The sequence below is a fragment of the Tenrec ecaudatus genome, chromosome X (assembly GCF_050624435.1).
Source record: "Tenrec ecaudatus isolate mTenEca1 chromosome X, mTenEca1.hap1, whole genome shotgun sequence".
NCBI lineage: Eukaryota > Metazoa > Chordata > Mammalia > Afrosoricida > Tenrecidae > Tenrec > Tenrec ecaudatus.
In genome coordinates this window covers 118,641,857-118,664,003 of record NC_134548.1, presented here as the reverse complement: position 1 = coordinate 118,664,003, position 22,147 = coordinate 118,641,857, and the positions used below count along the sequence as shown (strand labels likewise).

The 22,147-nt window shown below is 37.0% G+C and overlaps 1 protein-coding gene and 1 non-coding gene across 9 annotated transcripts in view; both read right to left on the bottom strand.

Moving 5' to 3' along the window:
• Positions 1–22,147, bottom strand: part of CHRDL1 (chordin like 1) — a 161,031-nt gene that overhangs the window by 121,467 nt on the left and 17,417 nt on the right. For all 8 annotated transcript variants that reach the window (XM_075538152.1, XM_075538154.1, XM_075538156.1 and 5 more), the window contains exons 3-4: positions 4,371–4,483; positions 1,263–1,356 (exon numbers count right to left, since the gene is read on the bottom strand). In XM_075538152.1, the coding sequence (XP_075394267.1) occupies positions 1,263–1,356; positions 4,371–4,483 (207 nt within the window). The remainder of the gene's footprint in view (positions 1–1,262; positions 1,357–4,370; positions 4,484–22,147) is intronic.
• On the bottom strand, positions 4,069–4,232 carry LOC142435436 (U1 spliceosomal RNA). Its single transcript, XR_012781493.1, has one exon. It is a non-coding gene; the product is annotated as a U1 spliceosomal RNA (small nuclear RNA).

The window sequence follows — 22,147 nt, the reverse complement described above, 5'->3', positions numbered from 1 at the left end:
TACAAGAAAGAAGAAAATGTTCTGGAACTGACTGTAGTGATGATTGTACAACTCTTTTTAATATGACCAAACTATTGAAGGGTATGATAAGTGAATTTTATGCCAAAAAAAACTTTTACAAAGAAAAAGAAAATCCAGCTTAAAAAAGGCTTGGAAGTTTCGTCTTAAATGAAAATTCCATTCATGAAATATTTCGGTTAATTGAGTTTTCATTGAACTTTATTCCTAGCTTCATTCCTACCATTTTTCCCTAGCACTTTTGGTTCATCTCCTCTAAAAGCACCATCTGTGGCTTAGACTAGTAATTCCTCACCATTTTCAAGTTAGACACACCCCTTTAGGAATACCAAGAAAGTGATGGATATTTTATACAAATTTGTATGTATACATATTTACACCCAACCCTGTGAACACTTTTAAGAAGCTCATTGCCACCACTATCGCCCCTCAATAAAGTCCACCAGTGCACCCAAGTCAAGAACTGCCATCCTAGAGTGACAGGACTACATCGCTTCCACGCTCTAATGCTCAAGATGGTCACTTAACTTTTCTTCAGACTGCTTTTGGGCCCGCAGGCATCCCTCAAGCTATTCTGTGCTTACACACCTTGCGGTCAGATCCCAGTCAGATGTGAACAAAGTTGCATTGAGGGAGCCCCGGCCTCAGACAAACACCCCAGGCACAAATCTTAAAAGTAGACGCTGTAACAACCTTGTGAAAAAGTCTCTGTCTGGCTCCCTGTTATAGTCGCCCTTAACAATGTGTACATAATAACTGTACAGTCTCGAGGAGGTGGCTATGCAGCAGGCAGGCAGCTTTATACTGTCATAAACCTTACTGGTTCAATTCCTTTGCATCATAAATGCCCCCTCATCATTTAGAAGCCATGCCGGGATATAATTCAAGCATTCATTGGATAGGGCACTCACTGCCATGCTATAGCTTCCCCGATGCCCATTGCCCATGGTAGGAAGAGGCTGTTTGTGGCAGAAAATCTTTGAGCCACAAATCCCTTCCCCCAATTGACAGTCACCTTCAAATGATTAAAAGCCCAATGAAAATCTGTTACTGGGTACCCAATAACTTATTAGAGCCTCAAATATGCCCCTTTTGGTTTATAAACAGTACTTAGGGGCCAGTTTGGGCTGCCTAAAAGTGTCCTATTGTTATTTCTGTCTGGAAGTTTCCCTTCTGGGGAACTGGGGAGATGAAGTGGGAGAAGGAGAACCACAGCTGGCAAAGAAAGAGGCAAGTTTGTGTACCTGTACAGCGAGGGCAGCACACATGCGGAATATGCACAGGAGACAGGCAATGGAGGGGTGGACATCTGATTCGGCTGCAAAGCACATTCCCGTTCTGAAGGGGGGAAAAGGCAAACAGGAAAAAAAATCTTTCAAAGGTCACTCTGATCATGCCAGTTTGGGTAACAGTCGTGCAGGGAGAGACTCAATCAGACAGTGAATAAGACGCTCCCAAGAAGCTGAATGAAATCAGCATTTTATTTCCTTTTCTCATCACTAGCACCTCTACTGGGTTGGATGATAGCTTATTGGTCTCTTTTGCTGTTGTTGAGATCTCTACCGCTCCAGGTTTCAGAACGTCCCAATAACTGTGGGTGGTTTACACAGACCTGGCTCTGATGAATTAACCTCAGTCCCCCGTTTTCAACTCAAGTCATTTCCAGGAATCTAGTCTGATTGCATAATAATTTTTCTAGTGCCATGGAAGAGAAGGGCAAAGAGGTATACCCTAATAACTAGAAACTAGAGTCTATATAAGTGAGTCTTGGTCTAGTATGCTGGGTGATTCTTATCCTCATTTCCCTTTTAATCCAATTTTTTTCTGAGAACTTAAATTTGGAATTGGACTGGGTAGCTAGCATGCTGAGTGGAGTGAATGCGGCCCTGCCTGATTTGCAATCACAAGATCCCAAGTTTAACAACTCAGAACAATTGCTGGAACAAAAGACAACTTTGGAAATAAATTTTTTCATTTATATTTTCCATCCATAAAGGCTACTTGTGATTTGTCATGCTGTTGTGGAAGAAGGTAGTGAATAGGGTGGAGAAACAGAATGCGTGGAGTACTTGAACTATTGGCATTTAGAACATATTAACATTTTCACTTTCCTGCCGACAACAAAGCCTCGGTCCCTAAAGGTTAGCTGTCCATCTCCAATGTGCTGGTTCAAGAATCCGAAACTATCATGTCCAACAGCAGTGGCCAGATGCCCCACTTAATATATACCCTAGCAGACTTCTTTGACCCACATCTGTATCACCTTCCTACCAACCTTTTGCTTTTTAATGTACTTTCCAGAATCGATTTCTGAAATGATGCATCTGGAAACACCCCCAAATCTTTAGATATCACATTCCTCAGAATTGAGGTGGAATCATCTTGAGGTGTGGTCACTAAAGCACACCAGATACCACACCCTTCCTGATGAGATCCTACCTGAACCATCTTCAATGCTTCCATGCTGAATTCTATTCTAGTCAGTACACTGATTAATAACAATAACCATCATGATGACGACGGAGGTGACAATAGCAGTGACCAACATTTCTTGAAGGTTTGCCATGAGCTAAGCACTGTTTTTATGACTTTAAATGGACTTATCAGTTTAATACTTACCATAACTCTATGAAATATTATTATTGTTATTTCTTGCAAAGAGGATGCTGAAGGCACTCAGAGAGGTGGTGTAACTCATCCAGCAGAACAAGGCTCACATGTGGTAGAGCTGGATCTGGAAATTGGGTCTGGCTTGACTCTAGAGCCCCACAGTCTCTTACCATCACCATGTGCCATGTGGTAAAGGTTAGGTTCCCAGATGCTCAGACTTCTGACAGCTCCATTTTGTGTGCAAATTGAAAAAGGATCAGGATTGCAAATGATTGTTCTTGCCATACTTGTGCACTAGGGAAAGGTTGCAGCTCTTCAACAGGGTCTCAATGAAAGTTCAGTCTTGAAAATATTCTCGATATGTTCAAAGGTTCCACCTCTCAAGACCTAGTATGTCTTAGTTATCTAGGGCTGCACTAATCGAAACATCACATGTGGGTGGCTTTAATGAACAGAAATATATTTTTTGAAAATTTAGTAAAGTACACATCCAAATTCAGGGTGCCAGTTCCAGGGGAAGGTTTTCTCTGTCAAATCTGGGGAGAAGGATCCTTGCCTATTCATCAATTCCCTACCAATTTTTCAGTGATGTGGCATCTATCTTCCTCTATCTAGACTTGCTTATTTCTGTGACTGTTCTGCTCTGTTGATATCTTAAAAGAGATTGGTTTAAGGCACAATTAACATAACAAAACCTTATTCCCAAAATGGATTATATCCATAGGTATCAAGATTTGCAACAATATTTGGGGGGATATAATTCAATTTAAATTTGGCCTCCTTCAGTACTTCTCAGCCAGAGAGGTCTTGGCTTCTCCTTTGGTCATGTCATTCTGGGTTAGCACAACTGGTGAGAGGCATGACACTGATCAGAGACAAAGTACTATTAAACATCCAATTAGGTACGAGACAGCCCCCCCACCATAAGGAATTATCCAGCCCAAAATGTCAGTAGTATAATGGCTTAGAAATCCCCAACTAGTATATAATGGCAAAGGCTTACTCAGAACAATGAACTGCAACTGTGATTTGCGGTCAAGACTATGAAAGAAGATGAAACTATCAACTTTGCCTGTTGTAAAGCCTCTTTGAATGCTTGGACAGAAGCCATGGCCAATTGTTATTGGCTGAGTCAACAAAAAATACATTCTCGTCATGAACCCATTTATACTCCTCAATCTTCTCTCTAGAGACCAGATTTAAATATAACTTACAAAAATGCTTTTTTTAAACAACTGAGCTTTCCCTCACTACTACTATCAAGATATTCTACCATGTTTACTTGCTATGCATCCAAAAGACTCAATAACAATGTTTTCTCTTATTGTTATTATTTTTAAGAGATCAAAGTATATGGATATACATAGCAATTTCTCAGAAAGCCCATGAAAGTTAAGTCAAAAGGCAATAAAGGGAAAAGATAGAGGATATTTCTTTTTTAAGGGGAGAGCGTGAACGCAGTCCCCCACTACCACAAATTATGCAGTCGAGTTTCCCACATTTGGGGAAATCGCAGGGGTTAGCACATCCAGAGTGTGATAGATAAGCCTCACCCTGGGAAAACCACCTTCCAGATCATGGTATCTCCCCTGCCAGGTAAGTATAGATAATTCATTTTCCTAGCAGTCTGATATCTACCTTCTTTTATCACCTGAAATTCCTGGGCACCTAGGTATTGAAAGCATTTCTGCATGCTGAGGAGCAAAAGGGAAAATCACATGTCATGAGATGAGGGATTGTACCTCTGAGCAGATGCAGTTCACACAGTAAACCAACCCATAGGGTTCCAGGTAAGGATGCCATATCTCACCCACTCTGTACTTCTTGTCTTGAAACACACAATATGTCTCTGAATCTGTGGGGAAGGAGATGGAGAATATGTTTATTAGAAAAGAAACCAAGTAACAAAATTTGAAGGCAATCACAGTTTACAATAGTTTCAGTGTACATCAATGAAAAAGGCAGAAGGGACATTTTAAAGAACCTCTACCATGGACTCAGTGGGTGTTTTACATGCTTTGTTCATTGAATCCTCACAATGACCAAGTAAGGTTATGGTTTATTATTATTCCCATTTTACAGATGAGGAGAAAGTAGTCATATAACCAATACATGACCGAGGAGGGACTCAAACCAAAGTTGGTCTGACAGTTAAGCCCAAATTTTAACAACTACTGTGCTATAATGCTAAAGTAAAGGAGAATAATATCATATGTCCTTTTGAAAAACATTGTATTGTTCTCCCTTTATTTGAAAATGAAAGTTAATGAGTAAAACACCGATATATAAGAATGCTCTGACAGTTGCTTGTTGTTGGTATAAGGGTGATATGCCAAATATATAGTGATGCTAGTTGTTAGGTGCCATCTAGTCAGCTTCAGCCCACAACACGATGCACGACAGAATGAAACACAGCCCTATCCTACACTATCCTCACACTTATCATGTTTGAGGCCAATGTTTCAGCCATGATGTCAATCTCTCGTGTTGAAGGGTTTTTATAAATCTGTCCCTCTGATTTGCCAAACATAATGTCTTTTTTCATAGACTAGTCTCTCCTGATAACATGTCCAAAGTGCATAAATCATCTCACTCTCTTCAATTCTAAGGCCAGGCTATACTTCCTCTAAGATAGATTTCTTTGTACTTCTGGCAGTCCACAATCCATTCAATCTTCTTCACCAGCACCATCGTTCAAATGCATCCCTTCTTCTCTGGTACAGCTTTCACACTGAATATGATACCACTGAAAATACACGACTGGAGTCAAGATCACCCTAGTCTTCTTCAACACTTTAAGAAGGTTTTGTGCAGAAGACTTGCCCAGTGCAATATGTCCTTTGATTTCTTGGCTGTTGCTTCCATGTACATTGACCAAGGAACCAAGCAAAATGAACATCTTGACAGCTTCACATTCTGATAGGTCCACATATTTGACTTTTCCCATAAATGCTTATGATTCAATTAGGAAACACATATTTGAGCACATACTCTTTGCTAGGCACTATATGAAGTTCTGGGGATAAAATTATGAGTAAAATTCCACAGTTCCTGTTCCCACTGAACTACAAACATCTGCACACACAAGTAACTATTAATTATCCCAAAACTGTGATAGAAATTTTGGGAGCTACAACTTCTCTTGTATCTGTTACTTGAGCACATATCATGTTATTTGTTTTATTTCTCCATTTGGTTACAAGAGCATCAGAAATAGGTAATATTCATTCTTTTATCTATCTATCATATGGCCACCAATTGTCAAATGACTGGTGAATTGAATTTCCAAATTAAGTGTCTTCCTTTATAATTCCAACCTCTTTTATTTCTTACTTTCTATCATAAAAAACTAAAAATAATCAATATTCCTCATACAACATACTTCCTTGAGGATCAAAAATCACAGACTAAAGAAAAGACAGATTAGAAAAAATTGGGAGACAATATTTCTAATAAATAATAAACTCAGAATTAGTATATAGAACATTTTCATCTTAATCATTCAAATCAATAAGTAAAATATTTAAAAATTTCATAGAGAAATACTATAAGGATATTAACATGCAGAGAAGATATTGGAACAGATGATAAACATATGAAAAATTAGTCAACCTCACTAGTAATCGGAGTTTTAAATTAAAACTACACTGAGGACTTTGTGAAAAATCTCCTACTTTTGAGGATGTCTGATAATTGGTCATTTAAGACTACCATATAGTGCCATTTTTACTCCCTTTGCTTTTTGTGGCATGTCTTAGTCCTGTATAGTTTTGCCTTGGTGAATGAGCATTATTGAAAGTTTTTCCATGTTTCAAACCCTCATTGCATAACAGTGTTCAGTTATTTAAGTATTTAATCCATGTAAGTGAACATCCATAAGTTTTTGTCTAAAAAACTTTACTATATATGTGTATTCTCTTTTTTTTCCAGAGATTTTAGATGTTATGCCATGGGCTAGATTAATGAAATTATTATTGGAACTATAAAATATCTCATCAAAGTTACTTAAATTATTTCTCAACAAGTTGATAATTCTCCCTCTAAACTGGACCAAGTATATATATAAAGTTTAGGTATAAAAATCAATTTGGGGCTCATATTTAATCATAATCCCTAATCTAAGAAAAATAAGTTCTTATGATGTGGCCCTGCTCAATATTTGCACTCATGAAGTGATCACCGAAGATATGGGTTCTATAGCAAAGAACGGTGAAGAAGAACGGTAGTGCCCAGGTATCAGAAAGAATAACATCTGGGGTCTTAAACATTTGTCTTGAAACAAGCAGCCCTCTAAGTGAGGTGTCAGCTAAATTCACATGGAAAGAATATATCAGACCATGTGGCCCAAGGATTATAAATAGTAAACTCCAACATCAGAGAAGATAATTGTAGTAAAGCTGAAATTCTATGCACCCAATGAAAGCCCAAAATTTCATTTGCAAAGTTTCCACATAGATTATACCTCCAATGAATTTCTTGAATCTGTTGACCAGGGATATGAATAGTCTTGCCCTCCAAAAGAGTGCTTTCTTAAGTGGATTACTACTAGGCTAAAATTTAACATTATTATTTGTTTTCCTTTTGACCTATTTTGAATTTGTTCTAGTTTATGTTATCTTCTGCTTTCTCTTGGATTAAAGTTTTTCTGTATTTAATTTTTTTGTCATTGTTGGCTTTGGGAGTATAATTTTCCTTATATGAAATCCAGGATAGGTCAACCCATAGAGACAGTCACTCGATTAATAGTTCACCAGGGTTGTGACAGGAGAGGTTGGGAGGTAATGGGGAGTTAATATTAATGGGTAAAAGAATGTTCTAAAATTGATAGTAGTGATGACCATACAATTTTAAAATATATTTAAACCTCTCCATAGTATGGTACATGAATTAAGTATATGTCAATATAACTTAAAAAACTTTAACTACTAAATTAAATGCCCCATGTTACTTATTGGTTGAAAGACTATCACATGCTCTCACTGCCCACAGATTCATTGCAGTGTAATGTACAAATCTTTAATTTCAACTTCCTCAGAATAATGAACAAAGAAAAGTTGGACTTGAGTCTTAATGAGCTTTAATTGTATGACCTTAAGTAAGTCAATTAAATTCTACCAGCCTCCGTTTCCAACATCTGTGAAATATAGATGATCCCTCATCCAGATATTGGCTAATTAATTGAAGCTCTTTATAAAGTACAAAGTGCTACAAAACATAAAGTGCTTTTTATATTAAATTTTCCTAATTGGAAATTCAGTAGAGTAAAGGTTGCAAATTATAAACCATGCAGAAATGCATGCAAGAACACAATAAAAACAAAGAACTATATAGAGAGCAATGAAATGTTACCATTGGGGAGGGATGCTAAGCAATCATTGCAGGGAACCTAAAGGGAGAATAAAATACAGTGCTATAAGCTTCTGACCAGCCATTGGTGAACCGTGCCATGGACTAAGTACTATGATTACTTCTGAGACACTGATCTTATAGGACACATGGCATCCTCCATGGGCCACACCAGAAGGACTTGAATTGGAACCGCAATGGAATGAACTGGGCCTTACCTCCAAACTACCTGTGGCCACTGGACTCAGGAGCACTCTTTCCTGATAAGGAAGAAAGCAAATGATGGCCACCTTAAGACTGTGGAAATGGTGGTCATTGAACTTTAGGTTGGACTCCTGATTTAGTGAGCAACCAATGAACGTGACCCCAGAACCACCATATAGTTAATATCTCAATGCTCCCGTTGCATGAACATGACAGGCATTAATCTGATAGGCAAGGAACAGCCCATGTGAGGAATGTTACAGAAAATTTCCCACCAGCACCAACCCCTATGGGCAACATAAATAGAACTTAATCATTTAAGAATTCAATCTGTACAATGCAACAATGCATGGATTGCAGTTCACAGCTAGGTTATACTCCCATAAACTCCTCATATCAACATTACCTTAAATTCTAAGTCATTGGATAAAATATTGATGCTATCAATGCAAATGCCTTAAACCCCAGGGAGATGATTGACAATGTTCTTTTTTGTGTGTTTTGTTTTGAGGTATGTTGTTGTTGTTGCTGTTGTTTGGTTTTATTTGTTCTCATAAAATGATAATGTGACTGCTAAAGTAAACCACAGTTCTTCATAACTCCTGGATAAGCAGATGGATTCTAGATTCCCACTTAAATCTAGCCCCAATCCAAGAACAGTTAGTTCTTATAACATGTCCCTGCTCGATACTCCCCTTCATGGAGATCACTGATGATAAGGGTGCTACAGCAATCTGTGGTGAAAAAACTAGATGGTGCCCAGGTATCAATTGGAATAGTGTCTGGGGGTCTTAAAGGTTTTCATTCAAACAAGAAATCATGTAAGTGAGACATCAACTAAGTACACATAGAAGAAGCACACCAACATGTGTGATCCAAAGATGATGATAATGAAATCCAAATATGATGAAGGGAAAGGGATCAGAGCTTAAATTGTGAATGCCCACTTTGTAGAAATCCATATGCAAAGTGTCTAGTCAGATGAAGCCTCTGGCAGATCTCCTATGGCCACAGATGAGGGTCAAGAACAGCTTTACTATCAGACAGAGATTATTGTAAACTTGATCCAAGGTTGACCTGCCTCTTGACCCAACTTGAATTTGCTCTAGGCTCAAGTATTTCTTGCTTGTTCCACAATAGAATATTTTTCTCTGACATTTTAATATTTCTGATGTTCCTATCTTTCCTATTTTTTATTTTATCTTTATTATTATTATTATTGTTGTCTTTTTTCTTTGTTTTGTTTTGTTTTATATCATTTCTGTTAAATGTCCCAGTTTATGAAGCACAGAAAGAGTGTATGCATAGAGACAATATGGTGGGGAGGGGGACAGAGCTGGGGGCAATTAGAGAGCATATAATGAATAATGCAGGTAGAGGAGGCAGCACTAGAACTGATTGTGTTGATGTATATGCAACTCTTTAAAAGTGATGAAATTATTGAAGTATAGGATTTGTGAATTTTCTATGAATAAAACTATTTTAAAAATAAACTTTACCCATAATCCCACAATATTGTCACTTTTAGCCTTTTGGTAACACATAAATGGTCCATGAGTTGAAGAAGAAATCAAAAGAGAAATTTAAATGTATTTTCTACTAAATAAAAGTAAAAAATAGAAAATGGGTGGGGTCCAGCTGGAATAGCACTTAGACAAATCCAGCATTAAAATACCTACATTAGAAAAGGAGAGAATATGTCAAATCAACACTTTAGGAAACTAGAAAATGTACTCTAATATAAAACCAAAAACTTACAGGCGAAAGTAAAAAATAAGTAACAAATCAATGAAAGTAAAAACAGAAAATCACTAGAAGAAAAAATCAACAAAATAGAAAAATATGGCTCATTGAAAAGTTTAATAAAAATTCATAAAGCCCTAGCAATCCTGGCAAAGATAAGAATGGAGGAGACTCAAGTTGTCAATGCTGGGGACCTAAAAGAACTCCACAACAGACCCTATAGACATAAAAAGGATAGAGAGAGAATATTATGAACGACTTTATGCCAATAAATTCAACAAAGATACAAATTAAGAAAACTCACTCAAGTAGAAATTTATCACCTGGATTTCCTCTATCTTTTTATAAAAGTGAATTTTTAGCTGAAAACATTTTCACAAACACAATTCCAAGGTCAGATGACTTCACAGGTGAACTTGATCATACCATATCAGAAAATTTAAGAGAAAAAGCAGAGTAAAAATTACACAATTTAAGAGGAAACCAGATAAAAATTTACAAATAAAGAAAACTACCACCAGCATCCTTCATGAAAGGAGACGCAAAAATTACATACAAAATGTTAGTAAATAACCTAAAATTATATAAATATATTAAAAATATATTATGTCTTGAGTAAGAGATGTTTATCCTGTGAAGACAAGGCTAGTAAAATATTTGAAAATCCTTCATTGTAAAACAGCTTATCAAAAGATTAAATCAAACTAAACCAAACCAAATCCACAGCCTTTGTGTCAATTCAGACTTATAGTGACCCTATAGGGCAGAATAGAGCTATTTCATAGGGTTCCTGAGGCTATAAATCTTTATGGTAGCAGACAGTCTTATCTTTCTTCTACAGTAAAGATGGTTATTTTGAACTTCTGACCTTGTGATTAGCAGTGAAATGCTTAATCCACAGTAACACTAGGGTTCCTTGTCAACAAACTGAAGAAAAGACATGTATACACTCGAATATAAGCTGACCAGAGTATAAGCCAAGGTACCTAATTATTACCTGGGAAACCAGAAAAACTGATTGAATCGAGTATAAGCCTAGGATGGGAAATGCAGAAGGTGAATTAACACAGAGACCAGAGGGGAGAGAGAGCACAGCCACAGACACATCTTTACCAGTTCAGCTGCTGGTGTAAGTGAATCACTACGGGTGTTTCTGCGAATTGGAGCCCGTCCACGTCCACGTCATAGGACAGCTCTGATTGGTTAGATGTGAATAAACAAACATTCAAAGCCCTGCAATGTCAGCGGGGCTTTGAATGAACAGTGGAGGAACGGCAATTACCCTTGAGATGTTACACCTTGCTGGGGTACCATAAACCTGTGTATAAGCCAAACCCCAGTTTTTCAGCACATTTTGTGCTGAAAACTCGGCTTATACACAAGTATATACAGTAATTATTTTACTAATTGCCAGGGAAAAAAAACACAGTATGAAGGAGAGCTCCTCAACATGATAAAAAAAAGCATGTAAAAAAAGAGATTTAAAGTTTTTCCTGGAAGATTGGCAATTAGGCAAGAATATCTATTTTACCAGTGAAGCAAGACAAGATAAAGAAATAAAAGTTATGCATACTAGAAAGAAGGAGTAAAACTAGAAAAGTAGGAAGTAAAAACTGATTAAATGATTGTCCACATAGAAAAGCCCAAATAATCTATTTTAAAAGTTGTTATAAATAATAAAATAATTTTGAGGATCTGTAAAAATTAACAAGGTAATTGAATATTTTATTTGGTAAGCCAAATGCAGTAGATTAGCCAAACTGATTTTGGAAGAAAAAAGTTAGAGGGCAGGTGAATACACAACTATATTGTTCAAGACAACTCTTTATGCAAACTGTTCTATCAGAAAAGATAGAGTGTAAAAATAGACTCACATATATGTGATCAATAGGTTTTCAACAAAGGTGAAAATATAATTCAATGGGAAGGAGTTTTTTTTCAATGATTGGATAGTCCTGCAGAAAAATAACAAAAAATGAACTTTGACCCATATTTCACACTATATTAAAAATTAATTCAAGATGGACTATAGACTTCAATATAATGTATCAAACATTGAAACCTTTGGAAAAGAACACATAAAAATATCTTTTTGACCTTGGGTTAGGCAAAGAGTTATTAGATATAACAACAAAAGCATAAACCATAAAAGAATTATTGACAAATGTTTTCCATCAAAATTTGAAACATCTATCCTTTGACAATATTAAGAGGATGAAAACTGAAGCCACAGGATAGGAGAAGATATTTGCAAATCACATTTCTGATGAAAGAATTTTTCACATGTACAATTTTGTGACCTCCATGACATCACCAAGATCTGTTCCCAAATTTTCTACCACCATAAACAGAAACTCAATCGATGCCCACTCTCCTTCCCTCCTGCCCCTAGAAACTATTACTAAGTTCTGATTTCTATATACAGATATTTCACTATTCTAGGTATTTCATATAAGCAGGATCATACAATATTTTTCCTTTTACAACAAACCTATATGCTGATATGAGTGAACTTATAGCATACTATCAGGACTTCATTTCTCTTCTGTTGAGCAATAGGAGGAAGTACTCCCCCACAAAAATGGATTTTTTTCAAAGCTGTTTATTTTACAAAACAACCTTATCACCTTCGAAGTACTCTCCGTTACACTTAATACATTTGTCAAATCTGCTATTCCATTCTTGGAAATATTTCGATGTTGTCAAATGGCTGTCCTTTCATATCCTTCTGCATTCTCTAAAACAAACACAAGTCACATGGAGTGAGGTCAGGTGAGTAAGGTGTATGCGGCAAGAGAGGCATACTGGGTTTTGCCAAAAACTGGCACACTGAGATGACTGTGTGAGCAGGTGTATTGTCGTGGTGGCAAAACCCACCCCTCATCTGCCATAAATCAGGCTGTATTTTTAATTAAAAGATAATTTTATTAGGGTTTTTTAATAACAATCCATATATCAATTGTATCAAGCATATTTGTACATATGTTACCATCATTATTTTCTAAACATTTATTTTCTTTTTGAGGAATCAGGTCTTTTTTTGTCACACAGTATTATGCAATCTTTATAGAATCTCTAAATAGAAACCTTGATTAACAGTTCGACCTGGTGAAATGAACTCCAAATGCACTATCCCCCTCACATAAAAAAAAAAGAGCATCGGGAGTACTGGGGGGGGGGTGGCTACTTCCTAGTATATCATTGTATGCATATATCGCATTCTGTTTATCCATATATTTGTTGATGAGCATTAAGGGTGATTCCACCCTTTGGTTATTGAGAATAGTGCTACAATGAACACCAGCGTTCATGTATCTGTTTTCCAGTTTCTTGTGTATACATCTAAAAATGAGAAAACTGTATCGCAGGGAAGCTCTATACTTAACTAACTCTTCAAGGAATCACCAAATTATTATCCACAGTGACTGTACCATTTTATATTTCGATCAGCAAAGTATGAGCATTCCAATTGCTTCACATTAAAGGCTTATACCTAGAACATAGAAATAAATCTCAAAACTAAAGTATAACAATTCAGTTAAAGAATAGGAAACCAGCTGGTATCGATTTTCAATCAAAGAAGACATACAGATTCAAACATACCATCTGTCATCAAAGAAATGCTAAGCAAACCATGAGGAGATATTTCAACCAACATATTAGAATGGTTGGACTAAAAATAAGACATGACAAAACCAAGTGCTGACAAAGGTTTGAAACATCTGAAACTCATACTTTAATGGTCAAAATGCAAAACAGAAAATAGCAGTTTCCGATGAAATTAAACAAACACATATTATATGACTCAGCATTCTGACCCCTAATTATCAATGTGAGTGAAATACAAGTTATATTCACACAAAAACCTGTACATAAATGTTCAAGTGGCCTTATTCGTATCAGGCAAAGCTGGAAACAACAAATGTCCTTCAACTTGTGGGTATCTAAACCACATACAGTGGAATATTATTCCAAAATAACAAGGAATGAATTGATGCACAAACAACAGATTAATCTCAAAGGCATTGTGCTAAATTAAAAATTCAGACTCAATCTACCTACTCTATATGATGTATTGAAAAAGGAAAAACTATAGGGCTAGAAAATAGACTAGTGGTTGACAAGGCGTGGGGATTGAGGAATTGGGGGGTCAAACAACCCTTTCACAGGGGTTACCCAATTCATAACAGTACCAAAATTACAACTATGAAATAGCAACTAAAATAATTTTATGGTTGGGGGGGGTCACCACAACATGAGGAACTGTATTAAATGGTCACAGCATTCGGAAGGTTGAGAATAACTGGACTACAGGATAAGATTTTAAATGATGGTTCTGTTTTGTATCATGATTACGACAACAGTTATATGACTGGATGTGGTGGTGACAACTCACAAAGCTATACTCTAAAAAGGAACTTTTCCTCTATGTAAAGTAAACCTTACTAAAAGTTATATTAAAAGACAAGCCAGTCAGATTGCAGGGTAGCAACAATGAAGCCTACAACTTTCCTCTACTTCTTAAATGCTTCCTCCCCCCACTATCATGATCCCAATACTACCTTACAAATCTGGCTGGACCAGAGGATGTACATTGGTACAGATAGGAACTGGAAACACAGGGAATCCAGGACAGATGACCCCTTCAGGACCAGTGGTGAGAGTGGCGAGACCTGGAGGGTAGAGGGAGGATGAGGCAGAAAGGGGGAACCGATTACAAGGATCTACATAGAACCTCCTCCCTCGGGGTTGGACCACAGAAAAGTGGGTGAAGGGAGACATCAGACAGTGTAAGATGTGAAAAAATAATAATTTATAAATTATTAAGGGTTCATGAGGGACGGGGAAAATGAGGCGTTAATATTAAGGGTTCAAGTAGAAAGCAAATGTTTTGAGAATGATGCTGGCAACAAATGTACAAATGTGCTTGACACAATGGTTGGATTGTGATAAGAATTGTATGAGCCCCCAATAAAATGAATTAAAAAAAACAATCATATCCCATCAACAGATAAGTGGATAAACAAAATGTGGTATATATATGTGCAGTGGAATATTATGAACACAAAAAGAATAGCAATGAATTCTTGAAACATTACAATGTGGATGAATATAGAGAACATAATGCTAAGTTAAATTTGTTGATCACACAAATAATATGTGATCTTACTTGAATAAGAAAGCAAGAACATATAAACAAAGACCAACCTTCATGAGCAGTTAGTACACACACACACACACACACACACACACACACGAGGAGGCTTCAAAAAGGTCATGGCAAAAATGTCTTGGAAAAATGTAACTACAGGATAATAGAATTTCTCCATGAACTTTTTAAAGCACTCTCATATATATGTATATGTCTGTGTGTATGTGTGTGTGTGGCATTGAGAGGTAGCAATAAATGCACAGTTTGAACAAAGTAAACAGTAGAAAATAGCAAAGTACACCACTGACCAGGGGTTTGAGTGACGATACTGGGAGAGTAGAGGGAGAGTGTGCTGGAAAGAGGGAACCGATTACAAGGATCTACATGTGACCTCCTCCCTGGGGGACAGACAACAGAAAAGGGGGTGAAGGGAGACGTCAGAGAGGGCAAGATATGACAAAAAAAATAATTTATAAATTATCAAGGGCTCATGAGGGAGGGGGGAGCTGGAAAGGAGGGGGGGAAAAGAGGACCTGATGCAAAGGGCTTAAGTGAAGAGCAAATGCTTTGAAAATGATGAGGGCAAAGAATGTACAGATGTGCTTTACACAATTGATGTATGTATGGATTGTGATAAAAGTTGTATGAGTCCCTAATAAATGTTTAAAATAATAATAATAGTAGATAATTTATCTAGGGTTCATGAGGATAAGAGAATGGGGAATGGAGGGAAAAAGAGGAGCTAATAATAAGGTGAAGTAGAAAATGTTTCAAAAATGACAATGGCAACTTATGTACAAGTTTGCTCAATATAATTGATTTATGGATTGCTTAAAAAAAGAAAATGAGTTATAAAGCCCTGATCAGGTCTAGTGCTCCCTCTGGCTCCTGCCTTTGTTATTTACTCTCGAAATCCCCTTTCCCTCCCTATCACTCATCCCTCGCCCCTGCATTCCTTACAACACTTTGTGTCAGTTATTGTCATTACTCATCCATGCCTATGCTTCACAGCTGGGAAGCCCAATAGAAGATCATGAAAAACAGATCATACTAAGCTGGTAAGGCTAAGAGACTATTAGTATAAAAACAAAAATACAAATAATATGTCAGTGGGGAGAAGACCCTCATCAGCATTCAAAAAGCCAGGGAAAAAATTTCTGTCATGGAACAACTAAGAAATGCTTGCGAGGACAAATTCAGATCTTGTCCATAGGGAAGTGTACTGGCTGAAAATAGAGTTTGATCTAGCATAATCAAATTACCATGGTCTCTGACTGCTAGTAAGGCTGTTCAGGACTCGTGCCTTTGGTCAGACTATAGACTTTGCAGATGGGTTTTGGGACCCCCATGGTCCTCCAACGCCTTCTATAAGAACACAAATTGAGTGTTCATAATTAATCTCTGATACTTCTCTCTTTAACATATTTGAATTTTGTAATTGTCATCTTTGGATCACACAAGCTGGTGTTCTTCTTCTGGAGGGATTTAGTTGATGCCTCACTTAGATGGCTGCTTGTTTGAATACAAGCTTTTAAGACCCCCCGATACTATTTCAACTGATAGCCAGGCACCATCTACTTTCTTCACCACCGTGAAGTTTTAAAAAAATTGAAAATCGTATTGGTGAGAGGGGGGGGGGGGGGGAGTCAGGAAAGTTGCATTTAGGAAAGTATTTCCATCACAATGCACTTGCTCCTTCTTGGAAGGTAGCAAGGGAGAGTTTCATTGGGAAACCTTACTACAACCTTACCCCATCCACCTTACAACCCTGATATTTGCTCCCCAAACTCAAAAAGGAACATGATTTGGGCTCCTCAAAGATGCTCAAACAGTTGCTTGGATTTGGTGTAGATCAAAGAGCACAGTAGTCTTCAGAGAAAAGTTACAGAGATGGAAACACCACTTTCGGAAGTGTATAGACCTAGATAGAGAGGAACTTGTGAGAAACAATAGCTTCACATGTTAATATGCTTATTTAATAAAGGTTTGTAGGATTTCATAGTAATACTTTTACTTATCCTCATGTGTGTGCATATGCATATATGTGTGTTAATGCATGTGAAACTATTTAATATTTATTAATATAAATTTAAAGTACATAGGGGGCACAGTCACAAATTCTTAAGGACATAACCAAATACCTTGCAAGATTGGTTTCCTAGGTTTGAAAGCTTAAGATGATAGTATCATGGACAGTCCAATCAATTGACATAATATAACTCATAAAGTGTATGTTTTACATCCTAGTTTGATGAGTAGCACCTGGGGTCTTAAAATCTTAAGAGGGGCCATCTAAGATACAATTATTAGTTCCTAAGAAGAAACTAGTCTACAGGAAGGAATATGTCTACAGGACCCATGGCCTCATCTACCCTGGAGACCAGAAGAACTAGTTGGTGCCAAGCTACCACTACTGATCATTCTGATCACTGTCACAATGGATGGATCCTGATAAATTGAAAGAAATTTGCAGGACAGAACTCAAACTTAAAATGTGTTGACTTACAGGCTAAAACTAGAAACCTCTTAGAGACGATTGCCCTGATATATCTTTTAAGCCTGAAACAACTTGAACTATCCCTTCAGGTCACCTTTTAACTAACTAACTAACTAACTAACTAACTAACTAACTAACTAACTAACTAACTAACAAATTAGCTCATAAAATGTATAGTATCGCATACGTGTATTGTGCACCTTTAAAAACCATCTATACGAGGCCCAAGGGTCAATAATTTTTGTAAAGCAAAGATGGAGGAATAAGAGGACAAGAAAACTATGTTACTGGAAATGAAACAACCAGAATGCAATTAAGAACTACTGACACATTGAGGAAAATGTAACTAATATCACTAGACAATATGTGTCCCTGCCACTGAGTTAATTCCAACTCATAAGAACCCTGTAAGAGAGAGTCGAACTGCCCCTTTGGGTTTCTGAGGCTGTAAATATTTTACAGGAGTAGAAGACCTCAGCTTTCTTCCTCCGAGTGCCTGGTGGGCTTGAACCGACCAGGGTCCATTAATGATTGCTAATGGGAACCTAATTTGCTGTGTAAACTTTCATGAGAAGACAATAAAATATTCTTTTAAAAAGGGTGATGCACATATGTATCATCCCAGTAATCTTCTTTCCATCTTTTTTCTATACATTTTATGTTGAAAGGTTTAATGACAAAATCAACAGCATTTAGTATATACATTCTGTAGACTTCCTTTCTAAAATTAACACATTATTAACATCTTGTGCCACTAAATATGTCCCAAATCTGATGCCTCGTGACTTGATTCTACAAAAACTCAAGTACACAGTTGCACCATAATTTACTAATCAAGCCCCTATTTGGGGATATTAATTCTATTTTCAAATTTTCCATTATATATATATCCTTACATTTAAACCAATGTGTGATGCTTTATTATTTTCTGAATATAAATTCTTAGAAGTGGATTTATTAGATTAAAAGGTTTTTTTATTTTGGTTTTTGTTTTTTCCTGGTTTTATTATTATTTCAGTTTATTATTAATTGGGAGTTAGTATATATATCATATCATTCCATAGTTAAATCAAAAGCTTTTTTAATCCTTTCAAATTCTTGGACCATATTGCCAATTCCACATGAAGTTGTACTAATTTACCTTATCTGAAACAGTGGTTGAGAATAACTAACTTTGAGTATTTTAAGTGTTTAAAATTTTGCCAATTTGGTAGAATGGTGGGAACACAAATGAAACCAATTTTATTTCTCAGCAAGGTGGACTATGATTGCATTTTAGTAATCATTTTTATTTCTCCACAAATGTTCACACACACAAGCATATATTGCTGGTCTCTGTGTGGGAGGTGAAAATATTTATCAGTTGTAGGAATTTAGAAAATCAAAATTACATTTTAGATAAGACTTGTGTGTTCTTCTGCAAAGTCTTAACAACAATACCATATTCTTGCTATAGAGACAAATGAAACCTCTGGCCCACATCATTCAGCAAATGGAGTAAGAAAAAAATTTATAATCCCAGTATCTTCAACGAGTGATAGATGACCATGAATTTGAAGACTGACATCTAAATGAGGCATGTTTCTTCACTTTCCACATGTTTGGTGAGAATAGAGTGACTGCTTTGCTACACGAAATTTATAGTCTCACTGAAACACTGAAGGATTCTGGGTATTTCAGAAATAATATGAGTATATATATGGAAGCAAATATATTCATATATATTCATGAATGTGGTTAGTTCATGTGGTGGTAATACATTGTTGGGTGCCATGAAGTCAAGTTCTACTCAGAGCAACTGTTGAACCCCCAGGTGGGGAAGAGTTTTCTACCAAGGGCCATTTAGATATTTACTTATAACATCAGTCATGAGCCATATTAAATCATCAACTTAAAATTGACCTGCTTGCATAAGCTAATGTGGTGAAGAAAGCTGATGGTGCCCGACACAATGGATGAATGTATGGATTGTGATAAGAGTTGTACAAGCCTCCAATAAAATTACTTTAATAAATAAACTGCTATATTTGGTCAAATATTTAATTAAAACCCCTAATATATTAGTGAGATATATCTATAATATATATATATATAATATTAGCTGGTTTTGTTGATTTCATGGGCCTTAGCTGCAGTCTTTATGGTCATAGATCAGCAGACCTCTTCCTACAGGGATAACGAGTATGTTTGAACCATGGCTCCTTGTTAGAACATTAAACTACATAAACAGCCATAGTTGTATGAGTTTTGGACCAGTAATATTAGAATGAATGATTCTGTATTGTTTTGCTTGCTTGGAATAGCTCACTCAGAAGAATTATATTATATTATATTATATTATATCCACCTCTTTTTTCCTGACACAATCACTGCAAACAAAATGGGTGCATAAGCAAATGTGGAGAAGAAAGGTGATGGTGCCCGGCTATCGAAAGATATAGCATCTGGGGTCTTAAAAGCTTGATGGTAACAAAGTGGTCATCTAGCTCAAAAGCAACAAAGCCCACATGGAAGAAACATACCAGCCTGTGTGATCATGATGTGTCGATAGCCTCAGGTATCAGGCATCAGAGGAAAAAAAATGTCATATCATTTTGAATGAGGGGGAGAGCGGAGTGAAGACCCAAAGCCCAACTGTAGGCAACTGGACATCCCCTTACAGAAGGGTCATAGGCAGGAGATAATCCAGTCAGGGTACAGTGGAGCAACAATAAAACATACAACTTTCCTCTAGTTCTTAAATGCTTCCTCCCCTCACTATCATGATCCTAATTCTACCTTACCAATCCAACTAGATCAGAGGATGTACACTGGTACAGATAAGAGCTGGAAACACAGGGAATCCAGGACAGATAAACCCCTCAGGACCAATAATGAGAGTAGTCACACCAGGAAAGTAAGGGGGCAGACAACAGAAAAGTGGGTGAAGGGCGACATGGGATAGTGTAAGACACGAAAAATAATAATAAATTATAAAGTATCGAGGGTTTGTGAGGCAGGGAGGGTGGAGAGGGAGGGAACAAAATGAGAAGCTGATACCAAGGGTTCAAGTAGAAGGAAAATGTATTGAGAATGCTGATGGCAACAAACGTACACATATGCTTGACACAATAGATGGATGGATGGATTGTGGGAAGAGCTGTACAAGCCCCAATAAAAAAGAAATATAGTTTGCTATGAGTTTTCACTATCACCTATATGATTTGCATGATTGGATGATGGAAAAAAAATTAGTTAATAAAAGCAAAGGATCACAGATACAGACATGCCATCAAAATATGAGTTTCAAATGAATTTACATACAGATTTGTAGAAATCTCAGTCAATTGTTAATAGTTCTAACTTGCTTAAAAACAATAGGAAAGTCTATTTCCAAATAGTCTGGCACCCCGGAGAAGTAGTCTTTATTCACAGCTAAGACAAATTACTTCACTGACACTATTAAGTGGTGTCATGTACTCAAGATTATATTTATCCATCAAAACCACAGGTAACCCAAATAATATTGTTTCAGCCACTTCCCACCAAATTCATACCCTAAAGTATATTGTGCGACCAAGTGTAAAGATGGAGGGATGTGAACTTTTCTGCATTAAATTAGTTCCAGAGCTTAGGGGGTACATGTTAAGGGTCAATGTCAAGGGTTAAGAAGCTAGGGGTGCAAGTTCTGAAAAAGAAACAAACTATAGGGTTAAATTAGGATGATGAAAACAAAAATCACCACTGGCATTCATTGCACATTTCCTCTGAGCTACGCCCTATTCTAAGGGCTTTTATCTGTAAATTCACTATCTTATAAGGTAGGTCCCAATAGCATCCACCTTATAAGGCATGTCTCCATAGCATCCTCATTTTACAGATGACAATACTGAGACAGAGAGAAGTATGGCAGGGTTAGTCCCATTATAGAACTGGGATTCAATTTGCTAAATGAAGGACTTCCACATATATTTTTGCCTATTTTTGAGGTAAAATTTGTTGTCTGTTTGTAGTAATTACATAATCTTTTGTCAATTTGAGATTTAGCCTGTCAATCAGGTCGCAGCTTGATGACTTCATTTGGAGATGCTAAAGAGATAAATAGCCCGCTGGAGGTGGGACACACATACACTCCCTACGAGATGTTCCTTCTGACAAAACACATGGAGCTACACTAAAGCCTTGGGAGCCAGCGTTAAGCTGCTTCTACTGCCACTGGACCCACAAGATTTTAAACCACTGGCTGCATGAGTCTAAAGAGGAATTTATAGATTGTTATTTTGTCATATCTTGCCCCATCCAGAGTCTCCCTTCACCCCCTTCTCTGCTGTCCGTCTCCCAGTGGCCGACAAATGGGCTTTGGGTCTCCACTCTGCACTTCCCCCTTCATTCACTATGGTATATTTATATTTTTTTGATGATGCCTTATACCTGGTCCTTTTGGCACCTCGTGATCGCACAGGTTGGTGTGCTTCTTCCATGTGGGCTTTATTGCTTCTGAGCTAGATGGTCGCTTGTTCACCTTCAAGCCTTTAAGACCCCAGACACTATCTCTTTTGATAGCCGGGCACCATCAGCTTTCTTTGCCACATTTGCTC